At 34.8% G+C, this 25032-nt stretch overlaps 2 protein-coding genes and 1 long non-coding RNA gene across 3 annotated transcripts; 2 read left to right on the forward strand and 1 right to left on the reverse strand.

Annotated features, from left to right (window-relative positions):
* Window positions 1-6754: 6754 nt before the first annotated feature.
* prdm9 (PR domain containing 9) lies at window positions 6755-12100 on the reverse strand. The gene is made up of 6 exons (XM_055176387.2): window positions 11919-12100; window positions 11515-11625; window positions 11133-11404; window positions 10984-11051; window positions 9142-9332; window positions 6755-8709 (listed from the first exon to the last, which is right to left on the reverse strand). Exons 1-6 carry the CDS (start codon window positions 11932-11934, stop codon window positions 6803-6805), a joined length of 2565 nt encoding a protein of 854 aa, XP_055032362.2. The 5' UTR covers window positions 11935-12100; the 3' UTR covers window positions 6755-6802.
* A 1629-nt stretch (window positions 12101-13729) lies between these two features.
* ndufa4b (NDUFA4 mitochondrial complex associated b) lies at window positions 13730-16150 on the forward strand. The gene is made up of 4 exons (XM_055176471.2): window positions 13730-13889; window positions 15531-15619; window positions 15714-15774; window positions 15875-16150. Exons 1-4 carry the CDS (start codon window positions 13848-13850, stop codon window positions 15929-15931), a joined length of 249 nt encoding a protein of 82 aa, XP_055032446.1. The 5' UTR covers window positions 13730-13847; the 3' UTR covers window positions 15932-16150.
* A 7039-nt stretch (window positions 16151-23189) lies between these two features.
* Window positions 23190-23625, forward strand: LOC129421140 (uncharacterized). Its single transcript, XR_008636990.2, has 2 exons — window positions 23190-23252; window positions 23439-23625. It is a non-coding gene; the product is annotated as an uncharacterized lncRNA (long non-coding RNA).
* Window positions 23626-25032: the final 1407 nt, after the last annotated feature.

Here is a 25032-nt window from a genome sequence, read left to right on the forward strand (position 1 = left end):
TAGCCACATTTTTAAAGGTGTTTATTTCCTGATGCCCCTCTACCTATAGTAGTCCACACTATACTGTACCTCTTGTGCACGGTTGTGGTGACTTAAACCTTAAAAACCAACTGCTGCCTTTATCTCAGTATTACTCCAGTGTTTCACTCACTCCCAAGTGTTCAAGTCCTTACAGTTCCTTAAAACCGTAGTGGCTTCCAGTATTTTCCAGTGGATCTTGACCTTTGAACCGTACCAGACAGGATTATGAGATTGGTGCCCACGTGTGTATATTTTTATCTTTCTTTTCTTATCTGAGTGTTGTTCATGTTTAAATACACTTTAAATCTGCTGGGCTCACAATAGTTTGAATAAATCTTTATACCGCTGCCTGGAATCGAACTCATTGATCGTTCAGTCTAACAAAACCAGAAAGTTCTCACTAGCTGCAATTAAAGTTGTTGGAAGTCATTACAGCAACGATTACAAATACAAAATTACAAATTGTGAACATATTGATGTGAGATATAGGAAGGAACTCAAAACATAAACGATTGTGATTGATTGTAGTATTTAGTGTCACTGTTAATTAAGTCTTTCAGCAGAGACTGAATAAATCAATGAGGCATGTAAACGATTTTTTTTTCAGTGCAAAGCTTGTATGGAACGCACACTCATGTGGTTTGTTAATGTGGTTTTATGAAATAAACAGTCAATTGTGGATTTGTAACAAAAATTGTTTGGTTGTCTTGTGGTACAGTAAGCTTTCACAGTTAAATAAGGGATGCACCGATACAACATTTCGGTGACGATATTTAATTACATCTAACGATACTGACAGATAGCAATAGTTTTGCTTTTTACTTCCTGTTTTTATTATGATATCATGAAATGGTAGAAGTGCAGAGCGTACAAACGAATTCTGCGGCAATTCTGCTGTCATTAGCTGGTTTCCGTCAAAACTTTAGTGTTATTTTCTTAATGTATACAAAAAGAAACTATTGTGTAATGACGGCGTTTTTATAACTGATGTTGTGCGATTTTGTAAAACGTAAAAGGTGTGTTCGACTTCATACGGCACTGCGCAGACCGACATGCGGATGACATCAAAATATCGCAAGAGCGATTTGAAAGCATACCTACCAGTCGACTCCCAAACAGTGTTGGGTGTAACTAGTTACTGTAATTTAATTATTTTCCTTTGAAAAAGTAAAGTAAGGGATTACTCTTATTTTTCTTGTAATCTAAATACAGTTACTTCTGATGTAACTAAATACTGTGTATGGACTGTAAAACAATTATGTATACTAAAATACAATAGTGGATTTAACATGCACTCTAAAAAATGATGTGTTGGATTTACTTAAAATATATATGCACCATTTTTGCATCACACTTTTTAAGTATTCCCAACTTTGATAGTTTTACTTAAAATTTACAAGAAAACCTGTGTTTTATTTACTTAAATTTTTAAGTAAAGAATGATGATGAACTCAAATATTTAAGTTCATATAACACATATTTTCTTGTTCATCCCAAGTAAAATTATTCCAAGTTGGGATTACTTAAAATATATATGCACCATTTTTGCATCACACTTTTTAAGTAAATCCAACACATATTTTAGAGTGAAGTTGGAGCAATTTAGTATACCCAATTCAGCTAATCTGCATGTTTTGGACTGTGGGAGTGTACACAGAAAGGTCTCCTGAACAAAGTCTTTGACTTAGCTCTTGCTTGAATCAGAGACCTTTTTGCTGTGAGGAAACAATGATGCGCGCTAACCCACTGTGTTGCCCTCTACACTGAGCACACACTTCTCAATCATAGTAACAATGAACAAACATAATTTTTTCAAAATAACTCCAAATACAACATATAACTAACATTAACAACATATCAACATAAATAAACCCAGCAAACATTAAAACAGTCATCTTTTTTAGTAAATATTAACCAAAGAAGTGAACATGTCGCAATGCATGCTGGGAACTATTCAGACCATTGTTTTTTTTAATTGGTTGTTCAGATTACTCAATTTGGCAAGTTTGGTAAACAAATTGGACAAAAACTTAAAACTCCAGTCAACAAATGATATTTGTTAACAGGATGATTATGCTTATTTCATTCAGTGAACACAAATTAATGAACTGATGCCCTTCAACAAGAAAAACTTTGTTTTTTGTTAAAAGAACATTTTGAAGTTGGATTTTTTTACAGGGCATGTGCTTAACAAAATGGCTACGACAGATGTCATCATTTTTGGCTGGAAAGGCATCATGGGAAATCACGTGGCTCTATAGTTACTTAAAATGTTATGCTAGATTTACTTAATTTTGATGCAGTTGTTATAGTAGTTAGCATTACTTATGTTTTTTCATTTTATTTTTGGATACATTTAAGTTCACCTGGTAACTTAAATTTTTGTGTTACACATACTAAATATGGTAAGTAGAGGTTGAAAAGTTATAAATACTAAGTTTTTTGTGTTTAATCCAATTACTTTCATAAGTTATGGTTGTTCAGCCAACGAATCGTTTTTTAGAGTGTGGTTTTAGTTTACAATTCTCAGTATTAACTGGATGATTATTATTAGCATTAATATTAATGAGATGTTGGCTGTTTATTAATACGTAATAGCACATTTTAATGCCTAATTCTGCAAAACCTTATTCTACATCCTTAACCCTCCCCATTTCTACCAATTCTTAAAATTAACAACTTCTTTAGTATTAATAAGCAGTAGTTGGAGTATATTGAGGCAAAAGTAATTAATAGTTAGTTAATAGAGAGAATCGGACCCTAAAGTGGGACCAGAATAATTTATGTACTTATATATTTTGTTTCTTCTATTTCAAGCCTATCCTTTTATCATGTACTGAATAGGATTTAGAAAGTAATTAGTAATAAGTAATTAAATACTTTTTGGAGAGAGTAATTTGTAAAGTAATCTAATTAGGGGAGAGCGGGGTATGTTGTCACACTTTTCACACTGTCTAACATTTACTGAGCACCATACATCAAAATGGTATAAATCTCATACCAAATGAAAGAAGGAAGTCTTGGGCACATATGTTGTATTCATAACATCTTTATATCTTATCTCATTACAGAGTTGTAGACTGTTGAATAGTGACTGTGCACTTGTGACAATTTGCCCCATCGGAGGGTAAGTTGTCACACTAGGGCGGGTAAGTTGTCACACTAGATTATCTAAAAATAAGAACACAACTACTTAATTGTGAATATTGATTTTAATTTTTAAACTCAAACCAAACTGGAAATATAAACATCCGTGCCTGGAGAATCTGGAAAAACAATTATTTCAATCCAAATAATGCACATTTCAATTAAGTGGCAAGACCACTTTACTTTGAACTTTGGTTCAAATGTTCTATGGCTTTCACATAAAACCAGATAACTGAATGGAACGCTGCAGATAACTTGCTTAACTTAACATGTTGAACCTCTGAACAAAACAGATGCCCTGTATGACTAATAGGACTCATCTCCAGAATCACAATTCTGACACACATAAATTGCCTGGCCTGAGGTGCAAGCATCATGGGCCCAATTGTTGCATTTTACACATTTTACCCAGGTCTCCTTTGGACGACTCTTTGAAAATGGCTCTACACAGACGAGGCAGAAGCACTCTTCATCATCTGATGATGACTCTTGCATGATTTTTCTTCTTTTAGCTGCCTTGTTTTTCATAGGTCCAGATTTCTGCTTCCCTTTCTTTTGAAACAGCTTTTTGCTAGATTGAGGCTTATTCTTTTCTATATCATGTTTTCTGAGCATGTTCGATGTGTTTGTTTGTACAGGGGCAAGTTGTCAGATGTGACGACTTGCCCCAAAGTCATTGAGACAACTTGCCCCATACTTACTTGTGTGCTAATGTTGTCTAAATCTCAAGTTTAGCTCATCATATCACTTTAGCTAAAGTATCAAAAGACACTTTACGGTCTCCTCTATTTTGTGCAAAATAATCATTTTAAACATTCACACCTAACAAAGTTGTATTGCATAAAATGTAAAGTGATTTTTTTTTACTTTTTAAGCAGAAAAATAAGAAAATTGTGCTAACCTCAGATTACAGTGATCTTGACCACATGTGAACAGGAAGTTCACTATAGAAGAAGAAGTCACATAAAGTGGCTATTTGATTTTTGAGATAGAGCCTCTAGTGTTGGAGTTATTAACAGTGTGACAACTTACCCGTGTGACAACTTACCCCGCTCTCCCCTACATGATTGAAGATGTAATTAGTAACTAGTAATTAATTACTTTTTTTTAGTAACTTACCCAACACTGCTCCCAAATCACTTTTGCAGTACTTTGATGTCATCCGCATGTCCGGTCTTGACATCGAACAAACATCTTCTGTCTTGTTCCTCACCAAACATACCGCACCACAATGTAAAAAAATTATTTGCTGCCTTACTTTTTCAAAAATAGTCATTTCAACTGACTATTATTTATTTTGACTAGAGATGAGTTGTTATAACTTATAAAATATAGTTGAAATAACTAATCTCTTGTCAAGATAAATAATGGTAAGTTGAAATGACTTTCAAATCCGAGTTGATTAAATAAAAAATGTAGGCAGTAAATAGTTTTTTACAGTGCATATTTAAGCAGTGATTCTGTGACTTTTACCCATGTCAGCTAACCTGTTTCCATTGCAGTTTTGTGCTACATTTCTTTTTCAAATGAGCATAAAAGCGCTTTTGTGATGTATGTGAAATTGCCATGTTTCCACACTGTAAAAAAATTCAGCATGAAGTTAAAACAACTTGGTTTTGCAAGTCAATTCAACCTACTATTTTAAAGGTGCCATAGAATAAAAACTGTATTTTCTTAGTCATAGATGAATAATAAGAGTTCTGTACATGATAATGAAATTTTGAGCGTTTGTTTCCTCAATCTTATGTAAACTGTTTTGTAACAGTCAAGATGTACACCCCAACATGTTTACTAATGTGAGATACTGGCATGAGCCTCAGAGAGAGCAGAGCCAATCAGAGCAGGGCTCAATATTATTATTCATGACCCTTTCAAATAGGGCAAAAATAGACCATTTGGATGGGTTGTAAATGGACATGTAAATCTGTTTCTGGATCATTTTTGCACTTAATAAAGTTGCATAACTTTTATGTCGACATCATAGACCAATTAAACTGATTATTTTTCAATGCATTCTTTGGCACCTTTAAGTTTTGAACTGTGATAGGTTGACACAACTTATAAAATTGTTTAACTTAACCCTCTATTGCATGACTTTTTATTTTTGGGGGAACTCTGTCTTAGAATTTGGTTTGATGTCTCAGGGCAACATTGTGCTATAATGGTACAAAAACACTAAAGTTTAGATGCCCCATTAAATCCTATAGTAGGAAAAGTCAAAGGGGCCTCTGATCGGTTTGGTTACAATCCTCAAATGATCCTTCTTTGTGTTTATCAGAACAAAGACATTTATACAGATAATTATGTGCAAAACATGTCAGTCATCATTTTAAATGAAGTTTGAATGTCACTAAGCACGAGCACACTGGCAACGACTAAGGAGATTTACTGACTGCATGCACTACAGTTGCACACAGGTGTAGATTTGTGATTTATGTAGCAAACAGAAACTTTACCAGTTTTCACAGGATATTACAAATGTCATGTGAGGTGACGCTTAAAATGATCATTCACAAACATAGGTCAGACCGTAATGTAATTTTCAATATGATGCTCAAGCCCACATATCAGTATTAAACTGAATTAAATATTTTAAAAAGTAAAATTTTTTAGTATTTCTACTAATTCATAAACATTTGTTCCTACATTAGACTGTATGGATTATTTTTATTGAAATATCACAGTTGTTTGATGGATAAAATCTCACCATATAAACATGAATCTAATTTTTTTTTTATAAAAGAATAGCTATATCTTAGACAACTGCTTACAACTACATAACATAAATGCACCTTTCATAAATTAGCAGGCCGACTAAAAAAATGTGAGAGCAGATTTATGAAATTGGTTGCATGGTGCACATTTTGTAATTTTACAATCAGTGCAGATTATTGGGAAATCAGTTATTTGTGCACGATCATAACTTTATACCCGCTAATATATAAACATAAAATTCCTTAAAATATCATCAGATTCAAAATTTGTAAACGGCAAACTAGAAAAAAAACGAAACACAAAACCAGGTAAACTTGTTCATTATTCCTCTATGCAACAGAAAACACAATACATTTGAACAATGCATAAAATTTCACGCATGTATGCAAAGTCTGTACTCAAGTCCCTCGCATGAAATATTTTGTTTCTTTGCATGAGAAAAATTCACATGGGAAATCTTTGTAGATTTATTTTCCATCGTAAGGTTCTCAACGTAAATTTTGAAGATTGACAATTGCAACTGCCAAAACAGAAAGATTTTACTTCTGCAATAATGTTGGGAAAAAAAATGTATTTTACAAAAACACTGGAAAACATGCTGAAGCCTTTATATTTCTAAAATAATGTTACTATGATAGAAACATACACATGTTTAACAACTAGGCTTTTTTTTAATAATAAAATATAGTTCTGACTCAGTGACCCGATTACAATCGGTCCTATAGTTCTGTTTGTAGGCACCAACTATATTACGTTTTTGTGTGCCCAATAATCCAGTCCTTACACTTTCATTAGTTCGACCAGATCAGTCTCGTTTATAAAATGATGATTTTTTGTTAACAAAGATGTTCTCCAAGCAGAAAAACTGAACTTTTCACATGACATTCAAAAGTTTATTAGCATGACACAGCTACTGTAGCTAGGAGTGCATTTTCTGGTGGTGTCGTGTAAGATGGTATCTACGGGTGAAGCTTTTCCCACACTGCGTACAGGGAAACAGCTTGGTGCCTTGGTGAAGCTGTTGGTGAGCTTTGAGACTCTGTGGCCGACTGAAGCTTTTCCCACAATCGGGGCACTGGCACGGCCGAACTCCAGTATGCTTCTGCTCGTGCCGCCTCAGGTCTCCCGATTGCCTGAAACTCTCCCCGCACTGCGCGCACAGGAAGGGCTTTTCGCCCGTGTGCGTGCGGAGGTGCACGTTCAGTTGACCAGAGTGCACGAAACTCTTCCCGCACTGCTGACACGTGTACGGTTTTTCACCCGTGTGGATGCGCTGGTGTTGCTTGAGGCTGTTAAACCAGCCGAAGGCCTTCCCGCAGTCTGGGCACAGATAGACGTTCTCCCCCTGCTTAAAGCAGGTGTGGTTTTTAAAGCCCTTGATTGTGGTAAAGCTTTTGGAGCACTGGCTGCAGCGGTGAGGCTTTTCAACCATCAAAACGCCCTCGTCCTGGTAACCCAGATATTTCATGCTCATCTCGGGGTGGTGTCGCCGAATGTGTTTGTGAAGATAGCGCTCTGCCGTGAAGGAGAAAGCGCAGTACGTACACGAAAAGATGGAGGCGTTGACCGACGCAGAGATCTGACGGTGAGAACCGCGGCCCGAGTGTCTCTGCTGGTGACGCTTTAAGCCAGTTGATTGGGTGAAAGTCTTAAGGCACACCGCGCAGCAGTAGGGCCTCTTCTTAGAGTGAATGGTGCTCTCGTGGCGTTGAAGGTTACACATGCGGCTAAAATAAAGGTTACAGCTGAGGCAGCCGTGAGGCCCGTCTCCCTCCTGAATACACTCGTGGGCTTTTAAAAGCTCCATATTACTAAAAACTCCTCTGCATTCGCCGCAGACATGCTGGAAAATTGTCGCTTCTTGGGGTTCCTTTACTTCCCCGTTAGCTTTTCCAGGGCATTGGTGAGTTTTTAGCGTCTCCGAATCGGAAAAGCTTTGCTTGCATTCAGCGCAGACTGGTGAACTCGTATTTGCCACAACTGTGACTTGATGCTTATTTTTCGGTGGTCGTCCACGCGGTCGGCCTGTAGGCCCTTTTTTAGGGCGGATTTTGCGCCTCACGCGGTTCTTGGCAGACTTGCTAGCAGGAGGTTCATAGGGTGGGTCATGCTTGTCAAAATCTGGTTTCGTAACCCCGGGTGTGAGCGAACCATTTGCAACTAATTTGAGGTACTCTCCGTGGTGGTGCCGCTTGAGATGTTGAATTAAATTGAATTTGTCCACAAAAGAGAACGAACACTTGGTGCAAGGGTAAATAACAGACGCTCTTTCCGGATCCGTCTCCTTCTCCTCCTCGTTCTTGTGGGTCTGTTGGTGTCTCTTCAGCCCCGTCGCTTGACTAAAGCACTTCCTACAACGGCTGCAGCAGTAAGGCTTTTCTTTGAAGTGAATTGTGCGCTGGTGTCTCTTTAGATGACAAGCTCTCAAAAATGTTCGCCCGCACTCGCCACATTTATTTGCTCCGCTGTCCTCGGGCACACAGTTAGCATCATCGTTCGAAGCATTACTACTGCATATATTGGACAAATCTGTGCTGTCTGACTTTTCCGGGTGGTGGACGGCTTGTTCGTTTGGGGTCGAAATTGGACCCAAACAGTTTTCTGTGTTTGGCTGCACCTGGGTTGGAGGAAGTGCATCAGACGCCAGGAGGCACTGGTCTTCGTCTATGACTGATGAAAGGTCTATAGACGCATTTGTCTCTAAAAAGTGTTCGTACTGATCTGGATGCGAACGTTTAACGTGAAGTTGCAGATAAAAGGAGGTAGGAAAGGAGCAACAGCAATGAGGACATAGGCGGTCTTGAGGGGCCTGCTCTTCATTTTTACCTGTAAATAAAAACAAGTTACCTAAATATCACTAGACCAAGACTAAATACATTACAGCTGCGGTATTTAACTACCGTGTCAAAGTCATGCTAAACTCACTAAATGCTACACACATGCAAATGCTAACTAAGTCAGAATGCTTTGCTACAGAACTGCAACCCGTAAAGAATGTTGCTGCTAAATGTTACAAAATTAATAATCACTTTCTTCATAAACGCACATCTCATTTTTTGCATTTTCAAGCAACATGTCTAGAATATCATGGTACAATTGTTTGCTTGTACCGCCCACCCCTAGACCAGACTTCACTGAAGATGATGCTGTGTGACACATTTATGTCCACTGATATAAAGTAACACAACAACATAACGTTTAAGCGTGCCGTTTCATACTATTGCACTGCAACACAAGAAAAATGTCCGGCTAAATTACCAAGGGGGTTGCATTTCTTGTCCCAAATCTTATCCCAGATGATGCCAAGTCCGTCAGCATATTCCTCGGAATACCATACTCGAAATTCTTGGCCAGGAGTAATAGGTCGACAGCAGCGGAACAGAATACGTCCGTTTTGCTGAAATGCAACAAGATTCTGCTCCACCTCACTTCTCGAGCAAACCACATACCTTAAACAAAACACAAAACAGAGACAATTAAAAAACACCAACTAAAAAAAGCATACTTTTTTGTATGTTTAAATTAGGGATGCATAACGATTAATCGCGATTAATCTATAGCAGAATAAAAGTTTTTGTTTACACACACACATATATATATATATATATGTGTGTGTGTGGGTGTGAACTGTTTATAATAACTTTGTATAGATAAAATTGTACATGCATGAGTGTGCATTTAAGAAATGTTTACATGTGTGTATAGGTGATTCTCACGAAACCATTGAAACACCACTGCACTAATGATTTTAGCTTTAAAATGTGTAATATAGTAACATTAAAAAGCATCAGAATTAACACAATACTGTGTTCTACCTTGCACAATGTGTGATTTCAACATAAGAATTTATAATTGGAAATTTTATCTCATTTTCTGCTGAAATTCTCATTACCGCAATGTGTCCGGCTGTGTTTGAACATCCGTTATGTTGTAATTTAATCAAATTAACACAAAAATATTAAGAAAAAAAAATAAATGGATGTTTTGCTAGACTACTTTAGATGACAGAAAAAATATTTACTGAATATTCATGTATAATAATAATGAAGAAAAATTAGGAAAATGATGTGTCCATGCCTGATGTTGTCATCCTCCGAATCACTTTTTGAGAACAGTTTAAGCACACATACAGAATTTTAATAAAGTTTGATTTTGAGTGACCAAGCACATGGACCAGTTACTTCAAGATGGCTACCAGGTAAGATCATTTTTTTACAGTTAATTTGAAATATTGTCTTGTCAGAATGCTTACACGACATTTTGATTATCATTACCGCAACAGATGCTTTTTAATGTTAATTTAATTAATAGAAGCATAATACTTTGATTTTAAATGCATGTGCAGAATCTCCAAATTATGTTCTTTCAGGTTTGTCATGTCATTTTGAAAATATGTCAGTGTTGATGTTTTCTGACTGTTGCGGTAATGAGATTTTTTAGGACTAATTTTTCAAATTATGTTACAAAAAGTGTTAAATGATAAGTAAAAGTTTTAAAAATAATGTTCCAATTTACTCCAGACTTTGTTTTTCAATGTCTGGTGGGAAAAAAAGTAAATTTAAGCAATTTTTACATTTTCATGCTTGACATTTTTAAAACCAAGTTTTCGTGAGAATCACCCGTATATACATTTGTATATTTATGTATAATTTATATTATATATATATAAATATAAATACTTAATATATAAATATATATATTTTATATATCTTAAAATAATACGTGCATGTGTGCATATTTATATATAAATAATTATTATACACAGTTCACACACATATGTGATGTAAACAAAAACTTTTATTCTGCTATAGATTAATGGCGATTAATCATTATGCATCCCTAGTTTAAATAGATGCTGAAGTGTACAATGTCCGCAATTTAATATTTAGGAATAGAAATATGTACAAATTTGTATATCTTTAAAGCTGTTAATACGTACATAATTAATCTATTAGTCCTCTCAAAACATCAATATTATACATTTCAGTGCGTTTTAAAATTTCACTAAATGTACGTGTGGTACAACCACACTTCACGTAAAAATACAACTTTATTGTCATGAGATCACGTTGAAAAATCACACAATAAATGAAAGCTTACTTCATCCAGTTGGAGTGAGTGTCTCTCTCTGCATCTATGTAACTATTTTGATCACTGCCTCTGCAAATCTGTTGACGAGAGAAATGGCACTTACTTTAGGCAAATATACAACAATAACTAATTTCAACAACAGCCAGGTTGACACTTACTACCCAAGAGTAGGAACTTTCTAATGCCTTTTCCTCACTGGTCACCTCGCCATCGAAAGGTCCAAAATGCATCCCCAAAGGCACCGTCTGGCCTTGGTTGAAAACTCCAAGTCCAGCATTAGGACTGCTTGATCTACCTATAACCAAACCTTTAGGGAGCGTTAAGAGAGCCCTCTGAGGAATCCCCTTAGTCGCAGGTGAGTCGTATGTGAATAATGGTGGACCATGAACCTCACACTGATCTGTGAAGGGCTGGTGGCACATCTCACAATCTGACACAAAATGTAAAAGTTATGTCAGACAAAAGAGAGAGAGTGAAATGTCTAATGACAGTGATGAAGGGAGAATTTATGCAACAAAACAATCGTTGTTGTGTACTTACAGTATTGACAGTCATTAATCATGTTTTTCTCGTGTTCCCCTATTACCACAATTGAATAGTTAGTAACAGAGCCCTGTATCTCTACATTTTGTTCATCGCTTGGTGGCAAATCTGTTGGTAAACATAAGCAGATTAATACAATTAAAATACAAAAGTATCTGTAAATTTTAATCACGACATCATAACGCTACAAAAATGTTTTTTGTTGTATTGTTTCCAGTCTTTGTAGGATTATGTTACTTATTTATGCATGTAGATCAGGTAACTTCTGTCTACCGTTATGGTTATTGACGTAACCGCTGTTCCGAATGTTTTTGGTAACTTAGTTTTGTAATAAGACTTTAGCTAGCATCGTAAGTCTGTGAATAGTTAGCTAATTCAGTATGCACAAATACCGCACCCACCTGGACTGTCCGACATTGTTTAATTTAAAACTTTACTTTAACATCTACTCTTTATAAAATAAAAAATATTTTAAGGGTAAAGACTTATGAAAGGGTAAAGGTGTTATTAGCTTCCTAGCTAGACAGCGAACTCAGGGCTACCCATCACAGGAAGTTGTCATGAGTCGACCTCAGCATGTGAGGTAATCGGGCGTCTTTTAAAATTAAAGTCCCTTTAGCCACCCTCCGTTTGTGAGACATTTCGAAACAATCATAGTTGTGTTTATATAATAAATCTAATATTATAGTAACATTGTATTATTATTGTAATATATATGGCATATATAAATCTATACAGGCAGCCTAGTGCTGGGCAAAGATTAATCGCATACAAAATAAAAGTGATTTTTGGCATAATACATGTGTGTGCGCTGTGTGTGTAATAATTATTGTGTGTAATTAATGGCGCTTTTCCATCGCATAGTACCCCACGGTTTGGTTTAGTTTGGGTCGGGTCAGCTTACTTTTGGGAGCTTTTCCATTGGGATCACTTCGTAGTACCCGATACTTTTTTTCGTACCACCTCGGTTGGGGTTCCAAGCGACCCGAGCTGATACCAAACGTGACGCGTAAACACTGTAGTTCACTGATTGGTCTGAGAGAATCGTCATCGGCGCCGTCATCCTATTATGTAAAATATTAGCTTTAGCTTGCTGCTAGCTTGCGCTGTCTCGAGCAAACATGTTGTCATCTGTGCTCTGTTTTAAGTTTCCAAACACCCTTTTAGCGATTAAAAACATCCACAGGTTGTGAATCAGGAACACATAAAAGTTTTTTCCAGACTTGCAGTTTGTGGCGGCACATTCGCGACGTGCACGTCAGTATTATTTATGCTTTAATGCAACTTCATTGAGGCTCAGCCTGAGCGCCGTCGACAGACGCCACGGGTGTTTGAACAGAAACTGTTATGTGAGACAGAGTTAGTTATAAACGCGATGTGCAAAGTAAACATCTATTTGTGGTGGCCAATTTTAATTTTGTGGCGGCACATTCGCGACGTGCACGTCAGTATTATTTATGCTTTAATGCAACTTCATTGAGGCTCAGCGGAGCCGTCGACTGACGCCACGGGTGTTTGAACAGAAACTGTCATGTGAGACAGGTAGTTATAAACGCGATGTGCAAAGTAAACATCTATTTGTGGTGGCCAATTTTAATTTTGTGGCGGACTGATAAATAAATAAATGTATGGGAATGTACAAGGACGCTCTCTCTTGTATGATGTTACAGCCGTATGCAGCGCAAATATAACGACACGCCTATTATTCCTCCCACTGCGAAGTGATACTAAACTCAATGGAAAAGCTAACCACGCCAAAGTGAGGTGAGCTGACACGACCCAAACTAAACTAAACCGTGGGGTACTATGCAATGGAAAAGCGCCATATGTATACTTAACCACACACATACATATATTCATTTCATATATATTCTATAATTTTTATAAAAATGTACTTATATATCATATAAAATATATACAAATATAAATAAATATATATACACATGTAAATGTTTCTTAAATACATACATAAATGTGTGTGTACTTATATATACATAATAATTACACACAGCACACTCTCATATATTATGCAAAAAAATCTCTTTTATTTTGTATGCCCAGCACTTATGTATATATAAAAAAATTATGTATAATTTATATATTAAATATATTTTAAAGCATCTATATTTACGTCGCTTTTAAAGTAAAATGGTATGTTGCATGAGGTTCAATGGAGGATCGTCTTACCCGCGGGCGCCCTCTGTCGTCATCACAGAGCACCTGCATATCAGTCTGCATCCCTTCACACTGTCCTCCAGTATCATACAGCGGTGTGTATCCAGCGGATGTCTCATTAATCCTGCTATATAGATTCATTTTGGGAGGTTAACATGCTGAGTACCGTCTTTAAACAAATGAAAAGCCACCCGGCTGTAAGTATTTCAGGTTTGTTACTGGTGATGATGCACTTTTGGGATAAATTGCTCTCTCATGTGTCTCAGCATCCTTTTTTCTCCAGCTTAGCATAGGTCAGAAATAGAAAATTATAATGTAAATGTAAATATGGGTCAGGCCTGTATGTTAACTGGATTTTCTAGGCATTCTGTGATAGAATGAGAATTTGTGGCATTGCTCAAAACGGTTTTTAGGGTGTATAGTATGAACGTGACCGTACCATATTCGCGAATGGACGCTTATCTGGATGCATTGCAATGTAGGAGAGGTGAGGGAGTGTACAGAAGGATGAACAGCTATTTCAAGGGCAACTTGGTAAAATCTGTTTATCCATTTTTTTTTTAGAAATGTGGCCAAATTCCTGTATATCACATGATTCCATTTTTATCATTAGATATGTATAAGATGTTATTACATGTATCTAAAATAATTAAAGTTAATGGCTTTGCTGTATTTGGTTTAGCATTTATGACCTTGCCTGTGAAAACCCAGCTAGTCATGTTTGTGATTTATTGTTTTCTACATAAAATCATCCTACATAATACAAAGAACATGCTGTGAAAATATAATCTTGATATATTTAATATAAAATGACTCAGTAAGGCCACGGCAAAGATTGAACCCATTAGCCAAAAAAATATATACATATATTTCTTAATATACAAAAAATGGCCAAAAGTATATGTACTGAAATATATTTTGAAATATATTTAAAAAATATATATTTTCCCCAATATATTTTAGGTAATTTTTAAAAAAATATGATATTATTTAAAAATGTATTTTAAAAAGGTTTAAAATGTATTTAAAAATATATATATATATATATATAAAAATACATATACTTTAAAGCATTTAGATTCAAGTCGCATTGGAAGAAAAACTTGGTATGTTACAAACCTATAAATATAACAGGTTAAATAAAATTTCAAAAATATACAGAATTTTATATTTTATACAAAAGTATACACACTGACAAAAAAACGTCTGGACATGGGTTGCACATAATTAAATTAGGTTTTCTTAAAATGAAACTAAAATTAATTAAAATAAATTTCATTTTAAGAAAACTTGATTCAATCATGTTGAACTGGTGTACATAATTAAATTACGTATAGATAATTTTTTTTAAAAGAAAAATCATTTTAATTCAATCATGTGCAACCAGAGATTGTTTTCAGTGCATTTATACATTTTGTACAAAGTTAGATATTTTGTCAACAAAAATATAATTTCAAATTCAAAAATATATTTAATTAAGCTTTACTTTCTACAAATTGTATTTAGCATTTAAAACATATTTTTTTTGGCCAAAGAAATCAAACCTGGATTTCATTACAGGTTCACTTTTTTCTTGAAGATGCAGTTACGCAATGCTGATCTGTCCAGAAAATGAACTTATAGGCTGTGAATAATTGCAGGATCTTAGTCTAATAAAAAATGTGTTTTTGAAGAAATTGTGTTTCAAAACCAAGGTAATTGTCTACACAGGAACCATCAAATGCATCTTATACATAAATTGTTCAGCTTTATTGCCCTGTCATGCTATTTTTTTAGATTTAATGTAATGAATGTTGTTTTATCATTATCGCCTAACACATCCTTTCCTTTATTTTAAGTTAATCCCTCTGTTTGTCTTCATTGGTGGTGGAGCGACCATGTCTATGCTTTACCTGTGTCGCCTCGCATTAAAGAGTCCTGACTGCTCGTGAGTAACAATCTCATTTCTTTCAACACCATAATCCAATACAGTCTTTCAGTATTATGATTATATGAGGTGCTGACCATGAAATCTGTCACAGATGGGATCGCAAGAACAACCCAGAGCCTTGGACAAAATTGGGGCCAAATGACCAGTACAAGGTAAAAACATCTTTACAAAAACCTAATTGTACATTACAGCCTATGTATTCTGTAAAAGTCTATAAAATGTTTTAAAATGGCATAAACCTAATTTCCACAGCTCTTTAAAGTGAACATGGACTACTCAAAACTGAAGAAGGACAGACCTGACTTTTAAACATTTGCTCTCCTGGACATCTATTCAATACATACAGAGAAATCTCTGTAACATCATTAAATAACAGAAATTGAACATAAACCCTTAAAAACTGTACAGTTACAAATATATATAAATATTTATCTTATAATTTTCACCCTATGTATAATATTTACTGTACTGTCATTAAATCTGTTCAAATTTTCCTGTTATCCAAATAAAGAAAACAGACAGCAATAATAGGAGTGGTTTTGTGTGAGTGTGTGTGTGTGTGTGTGTGTGTGTGTGTGTGCGTGCGTGCGCATAATGCATTACTGCATTACAATGTTTAAATCTTTTTTTTATAATTTATAAAAGGTACTTCAAGGTACGAAAACCCCAATAGGCTGTACCTTTTATAATATATTTTAGTTTGTTACAAAAGTTAATTATGTATGTGCTGTTATGTGAAAATTCATTTTAATTGAGAAACCGTTGCGTATTTGTGGTTGCCCAGACAAGAGTAAAACCCTGGGCTGCATGAACTGTTTCTATGGGCATAAATAATGACTAAAATCAAAGGACAATTAAACTTTAAAGTTTAAATCGGGACAGATTGTTCATTTTATGCAGAAAGAATCATTCTACAAAAAAGGTGGAAATGCTTGACCCTTGCTTTTGCAGACCCCTTAATCATTTAATTTGACCCAATAATCCCATAATGATGTATATTGAATAAATATAGACTGTCCTTAACATGATGAGAGAGTTTATTTATGTAATTTTTTTTTTCTTTTTTAAACTTTTTTTTAAATGTCTGGTCCTGAAAATTGCCCTGTCCCTTTGATCATACATGGAAGTTGAACTGTGTCCTTATTATTTAAAACCATGTTTTTTATAAAACAAATCTAATTTACATTTACATTTAACCCTGTATGAATTTACTACAACACTGAAATGGTAAAAAATACACTATTAATATGAATAATATCAAATAAATATTTGTCCCCAAAATTTATATCATTGGGGTTACCCTACCCAAAGCACTTTTATTTTGAAACAATGCATCAGCTCTTTGAAGTTTTTCATGGGTCAAGAGCAGTGGAAGAAGTGCAGTGGAAGAAGGCAAAAGGTTTGTGAGATGTCTTACTTTATTTGTCTAAAATATCATGATATATCTAAGAATTTTGATATAAGATTTTTTGGATGTCATTATTGTTACTCTTTTTTTATAGCTGGGAGTGTTAAGATCTTTACATAAAAATACATTATACCGAATAAGTATGTAATTGTTACATCTCTGATGAAATAGCACATGGCTAATGGCAGCCATTTTGTTAAAATGTTTGTTTTTCTGTAAATTGTCATTAGTGTTACCATCATTGGTGTTACCGTCATTGGTGTTACAGTCTTCTCTAATGAGTACTTCCTAAGCACTATTCCTTTAACTGACCAACATAAAAGCATACAAACAAAGCAAGATGGAAAAATGTTTAAGTTTATAAGTTTTATCATATTCATTATCTATTATTATATTCTCATTTTGTCAGGTTTTGAAGATACAACGTAATGGATTCTTTATTAAAATGTATTAAAAATTAAACATAGATTAAGCTCCCCGTTTTGCGGATTCATAGATTTTACAAGTTAATTAATGCTATTATAGAAGTTTTGGGTGTTTTGAAAGAAGTTCATTTAAGCAGATTTCAATCACCCGAATTCCACCTTATCTGTAGAATGACCCATACAGGCCTATACTTACAAAAGCTATCATTAGAGCAGCTTTCTCTTTAAATCACACCTTTGTGCATAAAGAGTGCATACTGTACCTCAAACATACATTTACCTAAAAGTATGAAACCTTTTTAAAGGGCACTGCCCCCAGTGACAGCTTTTGTATCTTTTATTCTGACAGTGTACTAAATGTGAAATTTAACCGCTACTCTTCAGTGCGACAGTAGGTGGCGCCATTGGATTAAAATTTCTTGAAATGCACTTTTCTTACAATTATTCAATTATAAAATTAAACTCTATTGTTGAATACAATTTGAAATTTAAATACAATCAAAGTACGTAAGTACATGATTGACACTTATAATTTATTTACTATTTTTTATTTAACAGTTTTGATGGCATTTATTAGGCTTTACTGTAAAACTTGCACTTGGATGTACAGTGCCATATGTCACATCTGAAAAAAGCAACAGCAACAACTACTACATGAGACTCATTTAGTTAACATTTACCTCCTAATTCATGTTAATTATAATTGTTACTTTTAATATTTTTGTCTCTAAGAGAGATACCTTAAATAACATTTGCCCTTTAGATTATAATGTAATATATGTTGTTATGTAAAACCACTTTTTATTTTATTAATCTTAGCAACAAGACACAAAAGCTGATTCTTTCAGGCAGGTGACTACACAGTTTTTTTGAGTAAAATGTAGGTTAATGTCAGGACACGCCGTGCAGTATTTTTGCTTGCAGCAAGTTCATCTATCAGACTAAAGAAACAAACAATGTTCACAATACAAAGTTGCTATTCACTTCCGAATCGTGAGGTGTATGATTACATGCAGTCTGTAACATAGCGGAGACCGCTTGAAAGAGTCTGCCGGTGTTACTTACTCTATTCAGTTTCTCTCCATTGTTAAAATAAAAAAGAGGACACAAAAGAACCCCTCAAACATACTTCTTTTTGGGACGAGCGATGTCCTACTGTAAGCTTTCCTATAGGAGTTGCTAACATAACAAAGTGGGTTAGACCTAATCCCAGCCATAAAAACAGACATGCTCATGACAGATACCCAATGTGTAAAGTTTAAAAGTGTTTTCATGAGTTATAGAAAAGAGTCATTCAGACAGTTAAAGGTGTATTTCACAAAGAAATTGCTATCATTTACTCTCTCACAATTGATTGCAAATCCCACTGTATGGAAAATACACATCAGATGTTCTTCAAAATATCTTTGTGGTCTTTCACAGACAGGTTTGGAGCAGCCTGATGGTAAAATTATAAGTTACTAAGCTTTTTATTGTCTGCCATCACTAAAGTTAACAAATATTTATTTACAGTGTAAAAAATGTTGGTAAGTTACGTACCTGGTTGCCTTAAAATGTAAGTTAATTCAACTCAAAATATTAGTTTATACAATATTTTTTTGGGTCAACTAATATGTTTAAAGGTGCAGGATCCCTTGACAGAAATGCAATCTAATCTACATAACTATATTATCAGTGGTGTATAAAGACCTTACATAATGAACTGTATTGTTTTTGTTATCTTAGTATGAGCCGTTTTTATCTACATTTTGTGCCGCTGTGTTTTTACAGTAGCCCTAAACAGACAAACTGCTCTACAGACCGTGTTTCGTCACTACTGTATTTTGTCTTGTTTGTCCTTTTAAGGCTACCATAGCTTCTCTATGTAATTCAGTGAACGGTGGAGTGAGCCGTTGGTTGCAATTCACAATCTCACTGCTAGATGCGCTAAAATCTACACACTGCACCTTTAAGTCAAAGCAACTCAAAATTTTAAGTCCACCATGTAAATTACTTTATTAAAGTTGTACCAACAAATCCTTTTAACATTGTAATAATAATAAAACTTGTTAGAAGCAAGTTTATTAAACATTGATACATTTACTATAGAACAAAAATATGGCTTTCAAACATGTTAAAAGCAGTGATCTATATCATAGAATAATATATATATATATATATATATATATATATATATATATATATATATATATATATATATATATATATATATATATATTTATTTATTTATTTATTTTCTTTCTTCTAGTTCTTGGTTTTATATCAACTAAACCTAGCATATATTTTCCCATACTCGATTGTCTGTTTGTCACATACGCTATGCAGTCTGGCTTATTTGGATAAAGAACCAATTTTCATCAGTTAGGTTAGGGTTAATCTTTTAATACCACTTACATCGCACAAATCTCCTATAGGGAACAAGCCAATGAGGTGATGATACAAATATGAAACCAATATTGGCCGGGAAAGACGTAATAAAGGGTTCAGAGGTTAAGATTTGGTCTCAGGCTCTCTGTTGATGTAAAATGAATGATTTGTTTATGTATAAGGTTCAGTTCATAGAGCATGAGGTAATGTGTTAAATAGATATTCCCAAAAGAATAGCCCTTAAACAACATATTCATGCAGTTAAACTTTCATGCAACCAGTATGTTAGATTTTATGATAGTTTCAATTAAAAAGTTGGATCAACTTAAAGATGTACTTCAATTAGTAACACCTAAAAAAGTTTGTTTAAGTGAAAATTACTTTTACCGAAAAAATTCTTGAAATAAGTTGAAACAACTTAATTTTTTAGGTGTTACCAATTGAAGTACATTTTTAAGTTGATTCAACTTTTCACTTTTTACAGTGCATAAAACGCACAATGATGTATTTATCTACAGTTTGCATATGACTTTTTATTATGTAAAGTAATGCTTCAATTGTAAGTGCTGTTTTCACACCAGATGGTTTGCAAACCAAAACATTTGATTGTTTTGGTGATGATGTTGGCACAGAGATTACACACTGTACCTTTAAATAATGTTAGGTTAATCTTGTCTAGCCTTCTGGTGCTTGGCTGTATACAATGTTCTTTTAAAAATGATCCAGCTGGCTTTGGTACTGAATGTGCATAAATCACAACCCCTGTCATTTTTGTATTTCATGCCTATAGGTTTCTGTGATGAATGTACAACTTTTGCAGACCGTCTCTCTTTCAGATGTCTAAATCTGAGACAAATTGTTATTGCTGACTGTGAGACACATTGGGCTCTATCTTACACCCGGCGCAATGCAGCGCAATGCGCGACGCAAGTGTCTTTCGCTAGTTTCCACCCTAATTTTCACGTTTAGCGCCGCGTTGTTTAAATAGCAAATGCATTTGCGCCCCCTTTGCGCCCATGGGCGTTCTGGTCTGAAAAACGAGGTGTGTTCAGGCGCATTGTTGGCGCGTTGCTATTTTGAGGCAACGAAAATAGACTACGCCATTGACCAACAAAAACCTGCTCTAAAGTCTAAAGTCAATGGCGCAATATGTTTTATGTTATTTAAAGAGCGCATTAGTAATATGCGCCTATAAACGGGAGGACAACGCGGGTTTGCTTATCACAAAGTACATAAATGCGCAGCAGCACAAAAATGCTTTTAAATATGAAAGATTAAAGGATTGAATTTAAGAGATTATTATTGAGTCTCTTGGACACATTTATAAATGAGGACTGATTATGAGACGTTAGAAGACGCAAAGAGCTGCTTTACCTGCAGCCTGATAAGTAAATAAATGCTTTGCTTTAAACAAATGCGTCTGTTTTTAAATGTTTTTTTTAATGCTACCTCACGGATTTATTGTATATGATGTACCTGTGGATATGGCGAGATGAGAAACATTTGTAAGTAATGCTTAAAAAAAGTCTTTGCTAAAAAAACGCTGTCCAAAGTGCTGAAACGTGAGGAGAGCCGTTTGTAATTTCTTTATCTCCTGTTTGTTACAAATAAAGTAGTTTTAGAGTACAAACCTTATCTTACATACTTGTTTTTGTATTGTATTTTTTGAGGATATTGGAAAGCCATACATTTAAAGCAATTACAAGCCTGCTTTTTACTTCCATGACTAAAAGAAAACGGGTTTTAAAGGTTTTAATAAAAAAATAACAATTTCAATATAAGGGAAAAACAACACAATTATTTAACATTAATCTTAAACTGGGGATCTTCTTCCTCCGCTTAGTTTTTCAGTTTACAAAGTCCGTCATCTAAATAGGGATTAGACATAGCGCCAGCGCAACTTGCTTTTAAAGGGAATGAGAGCTGTGACTCTCATTGGTTTACTGCACGTTACGCCCAAAATACTCCCAGTACAATAGGACCTACCCTTTTCGACCATGCGCTCGGCGCAAAAACGATTTTTCCCGTCGTTAAATTAGCAAAAGTGGATTCGGACACGCCCATTTAGACGTTGCGCTGTGCGCTTTAGACAATGCGCTTAGATCATTAAAATAGGGCCCATTGGGGGCTCTATCTTACACCCGGCGCAATGCAGCGCAATGCGCGACGCAAGTGTCTTTCGCTAGTTTCCACCCTAATTTTCACGTTTAGCGCCGCGTTGTTTAAATAGCAAATGCATTTGCGCCCCCTTTGCGCCCATGGGCGTTCTGGTCTGAAAAACGAGGTGTGTTCAGGCGCATTGTTGGCGCATTGCTATTTTGAGGCAACTAAAATAGACTACACCATTGACCAACAAAAACCTGGTCTAAAGTCTAAAGTCAATGGCGCAATATGTTTTATGTTATTTAAAGAGCGCATTAGTAATATGCGCCTATAAACGGGAGGACAACGCGGGTTTGCTTATCACAAAGTACATGAATGCGCAGCAGCACAAAAATGCTTTTAAATATGAAAGATTAAAGGATTGAATTTAAGAGATTATTATTGAGTCTCTTGGACATATTTATAAATGAGGAGTAATTATGAGACGTTAGAAGGCGCAAAGAGCTGCTTTACCTGCAGCCTGATAAGTAAATAAATGCTTTGCTTTAAACAAATGCGTCTGTTTTTAAATGGTTTTTTTTAATGCTACCTCACGGATTTATTGTATATGATGACTCTGTACCTGTGGATATGGCGAGATGAGAAACATTTGTAAGTAATGCTTAAAAAAACTCTTTGCTAAAAAAAAAACCGCTGTCCAAAGTGCTGAAACGTGCGGAGAGCCGTTTGTAAATTCTTTATCTCCTGTTTGTTACAAATAAAGTATTTTTAGAGTACAAACCTTATCTTACATACTTGTAAATAATTTTTTGATGATATTGGATAGCCATACATTTAAAGCAATTACAAGCCTGCTTTTTACTTCCATGACTAAAAGAAAACGGGTTTTAAAGGTTTTAATAAAAAAATAACAATTTCAATATAAGGGAAAAACAACACAATTATTTAACATTAATCTTAAACTGGGGATCTTCTACCTCTGCTTAGTTTTTCAGTTTACAAAGTCCGTCATCTAAATAGGGATAAGACATAGCGCCAGCGCAACTTGCTTTTAAAGGGAATGAGAGCTGTGACTCTCATTGGTTTACTGCACGTTACGCCCAAAATACTCCCATTACAATAGGACCTACCCTTTTCGACCATGCGCTCGGCGCAAAAACGATTTTTCCCGTCGTTAAATTAGCAAAAGTGGATTCGGACACGCCCATTTAGACGTTGCGCTGTGCGCTTTAGACAATGCGCTTAGATCGTTAAAATAGGGCCCTGGATGTTGTACAGTATGCTGAACATTCTCAAAATGCTCTTATATGCTTTTGACACCTTATTGGTTTGTAATTTTGTACTTGGTTATAGATAGTTTGAAAACATACCACAGTTCTGTGAATATTTAGGCTGTAAATGATAAATATAAAAAAGATTTTCCATGTTGTACCTGGTTATAAGTGAATACAGTACATGCTGTATAAACCATATGGATTCACTCTTGCCCCATGCTGTTACTCTCTCTATACAGCCATACGAACAAGTAAAATTGAAAGGGAACATTCAAAGGGAAGAGGAGAACATGAAGAGGTCACCCGATGAACAAGGAGACATGGATAATAATGGCAATGGATTACACCTTTTACACAGCATTTAATGTCTGACCCCTGATTTGTTCTGCCCTTCCCAAATAATATATCATCACACCATGTACCCACTCCTAAAGTTTAATGCTTAAACACTTACACATGCCCACACTCACATCATAGAAACAGAAAAATATTAAGTTATCACTTAAGAGGTTCAAAATCAGAATCATATCTCTTGCAGTAGAACCTTTTGTCTTTGCATTTGAGAATTTATTTAGCCTTATCTCATGAGAATTCAAACATGTTTTATGTGTTGACTTATGAATTCGTACGAACAGTGTTGGGGGTAACGCGCATTACATAATAATATTACCTTTCTAAAGTAATGAGTAAAGTAATGCATTACTTTATAAATGTAAACATTAATATTTGAGTTACTTTTTAAAAAAAAGTAATGCAAGTTACTTTTCAGTTTAATTAATTCAATTTAAAAATAAAATAATGTAATGAATTAAACTGAACATATTAGCGTAGAATTACGAACTCTGTGCGCCTGAGCTAGAACAGTTTGAGTCAGAAACGGAGATGGCAGGCAAGAGCTTGACATTTTTGCCATCATAAAAAACACCTGCAAGGCCTGAAAGAGATCAAGCCTCAGTCAAGTAAGAAAAAGTAATGCAAAAGTAACTTAAAAGTAACGTAAGTATTACTTTCCATGAAAAGTAACTAAGTAACACAATTAGTTACTTTTTTGGAGGGTAACTTAATATTGTAATGCATTACTTTTAAAAGTAACTTTCCCCAACACTGCGTACGAAGTTAATCGTGCAAAAATGTTTATCATAAAAACAATAATGAAACCCAACCCTTAACCCCAACATCTCAGAGGCAAAGGCAAATCATACAAAAATGTACAAATGTGGTCATACAAATTATTACAAATTAGCCACCTCGTAAAGTATGTACGAATTGTCATGAGATTTTGGGTGATGTAGTTCACCTAACTCAATTTAAGTAATGTAAACTTAAACAAACAAGTTGAACCAAATTAAACTGATTAAAGATTTGTGCAAAACTTTAGTGTTATTTTCTACTTGCCAACAAAAAACTATTGCAAAATGACGGCCATTAACTTCACTGTAAAAAAAACTTTGCTGCCTTAAAATGTTTTGTCAAATCAACTCAGATTTACAAGTCATGTCAACAGATATGAGTTGTCACAACTTATTAAATAAAGTTGAGAAAAGTCAACATAATTTTATAAATTATAACAACTCACCTGTAGTTATAACAACTCATCTCTAGTCAAGATAAATAATAGTAAGTTGAAATGACTTGTAAATCCGAGTTGATTCAACAAAACATTTTAAGGCAGCAAAGTATTTTTTACAGTGCATGCAACTAGAACATAATTTTGTTGTCTACCGATAAGTTACTCCAAAAAGCATGGCGATGAGTGTGTTCGACTTCGACAACAACTTGAAAAGGTAAGTTAATGATTTTAAACTAAACTAAGCTCTTCTGCCTTGTTTTCCA

The sequence above is a fragment of the Misgurnus anguillicaudatus genome, chromosome 4 (genome assembly GCF_027580225.2).
Source record: "Misgurnus anguillicaudatus chromosome 4, ASM2758022v2, whole genome shotgun sequence".
Classification (NCBI taxonomy): Eukaryota; Metazoa; Chordata; class Actinopteri; order Cypriniformes; family Cobitidae; genus Misgurnus; species Misgurnus anguillicaudatus.

Bases quoted from the DNA above. Each gene is read 5' to 3' on its own strand.
- prdm9 (XM_055176387.2), bottom strand. The intron at 11,405-11,514 runs GTAAGTACACAA...ATTTTGTGTCAG, and splicing joins GATTAATGACTGTCAATACT to ATTGTGAGATGTGCCACCAG. The intron at 8,710-9,141 runs GTAATTTAGCCG...TTTTATTTACAG, and splicing joins CAAGAAATGCAACCCCCTTG to GTAAAAATGAAGAGCAGGCC.
- ndufa4b (XM_055176471.2), top strand. From the start codon at position 13,848: ATGCTGAGTACCGTCTTTAAACAAATGAAAAGCCACCCGGCT. The intron at 13,890-15,530 runs GTAAGTATTTCA...CTTTATTTTAAG, and splicing joins AAATGAAAAGCCACCCGGCT to TTAATCCCTCTGTTTGTCTT. The intron at 15,775-15,874 runs GTAAAAACATCT...TAATTTCCACAG, and splicing joins GGCCAAATGACCAGTACAAG to CTCTTTAAAGTGAACATGGA.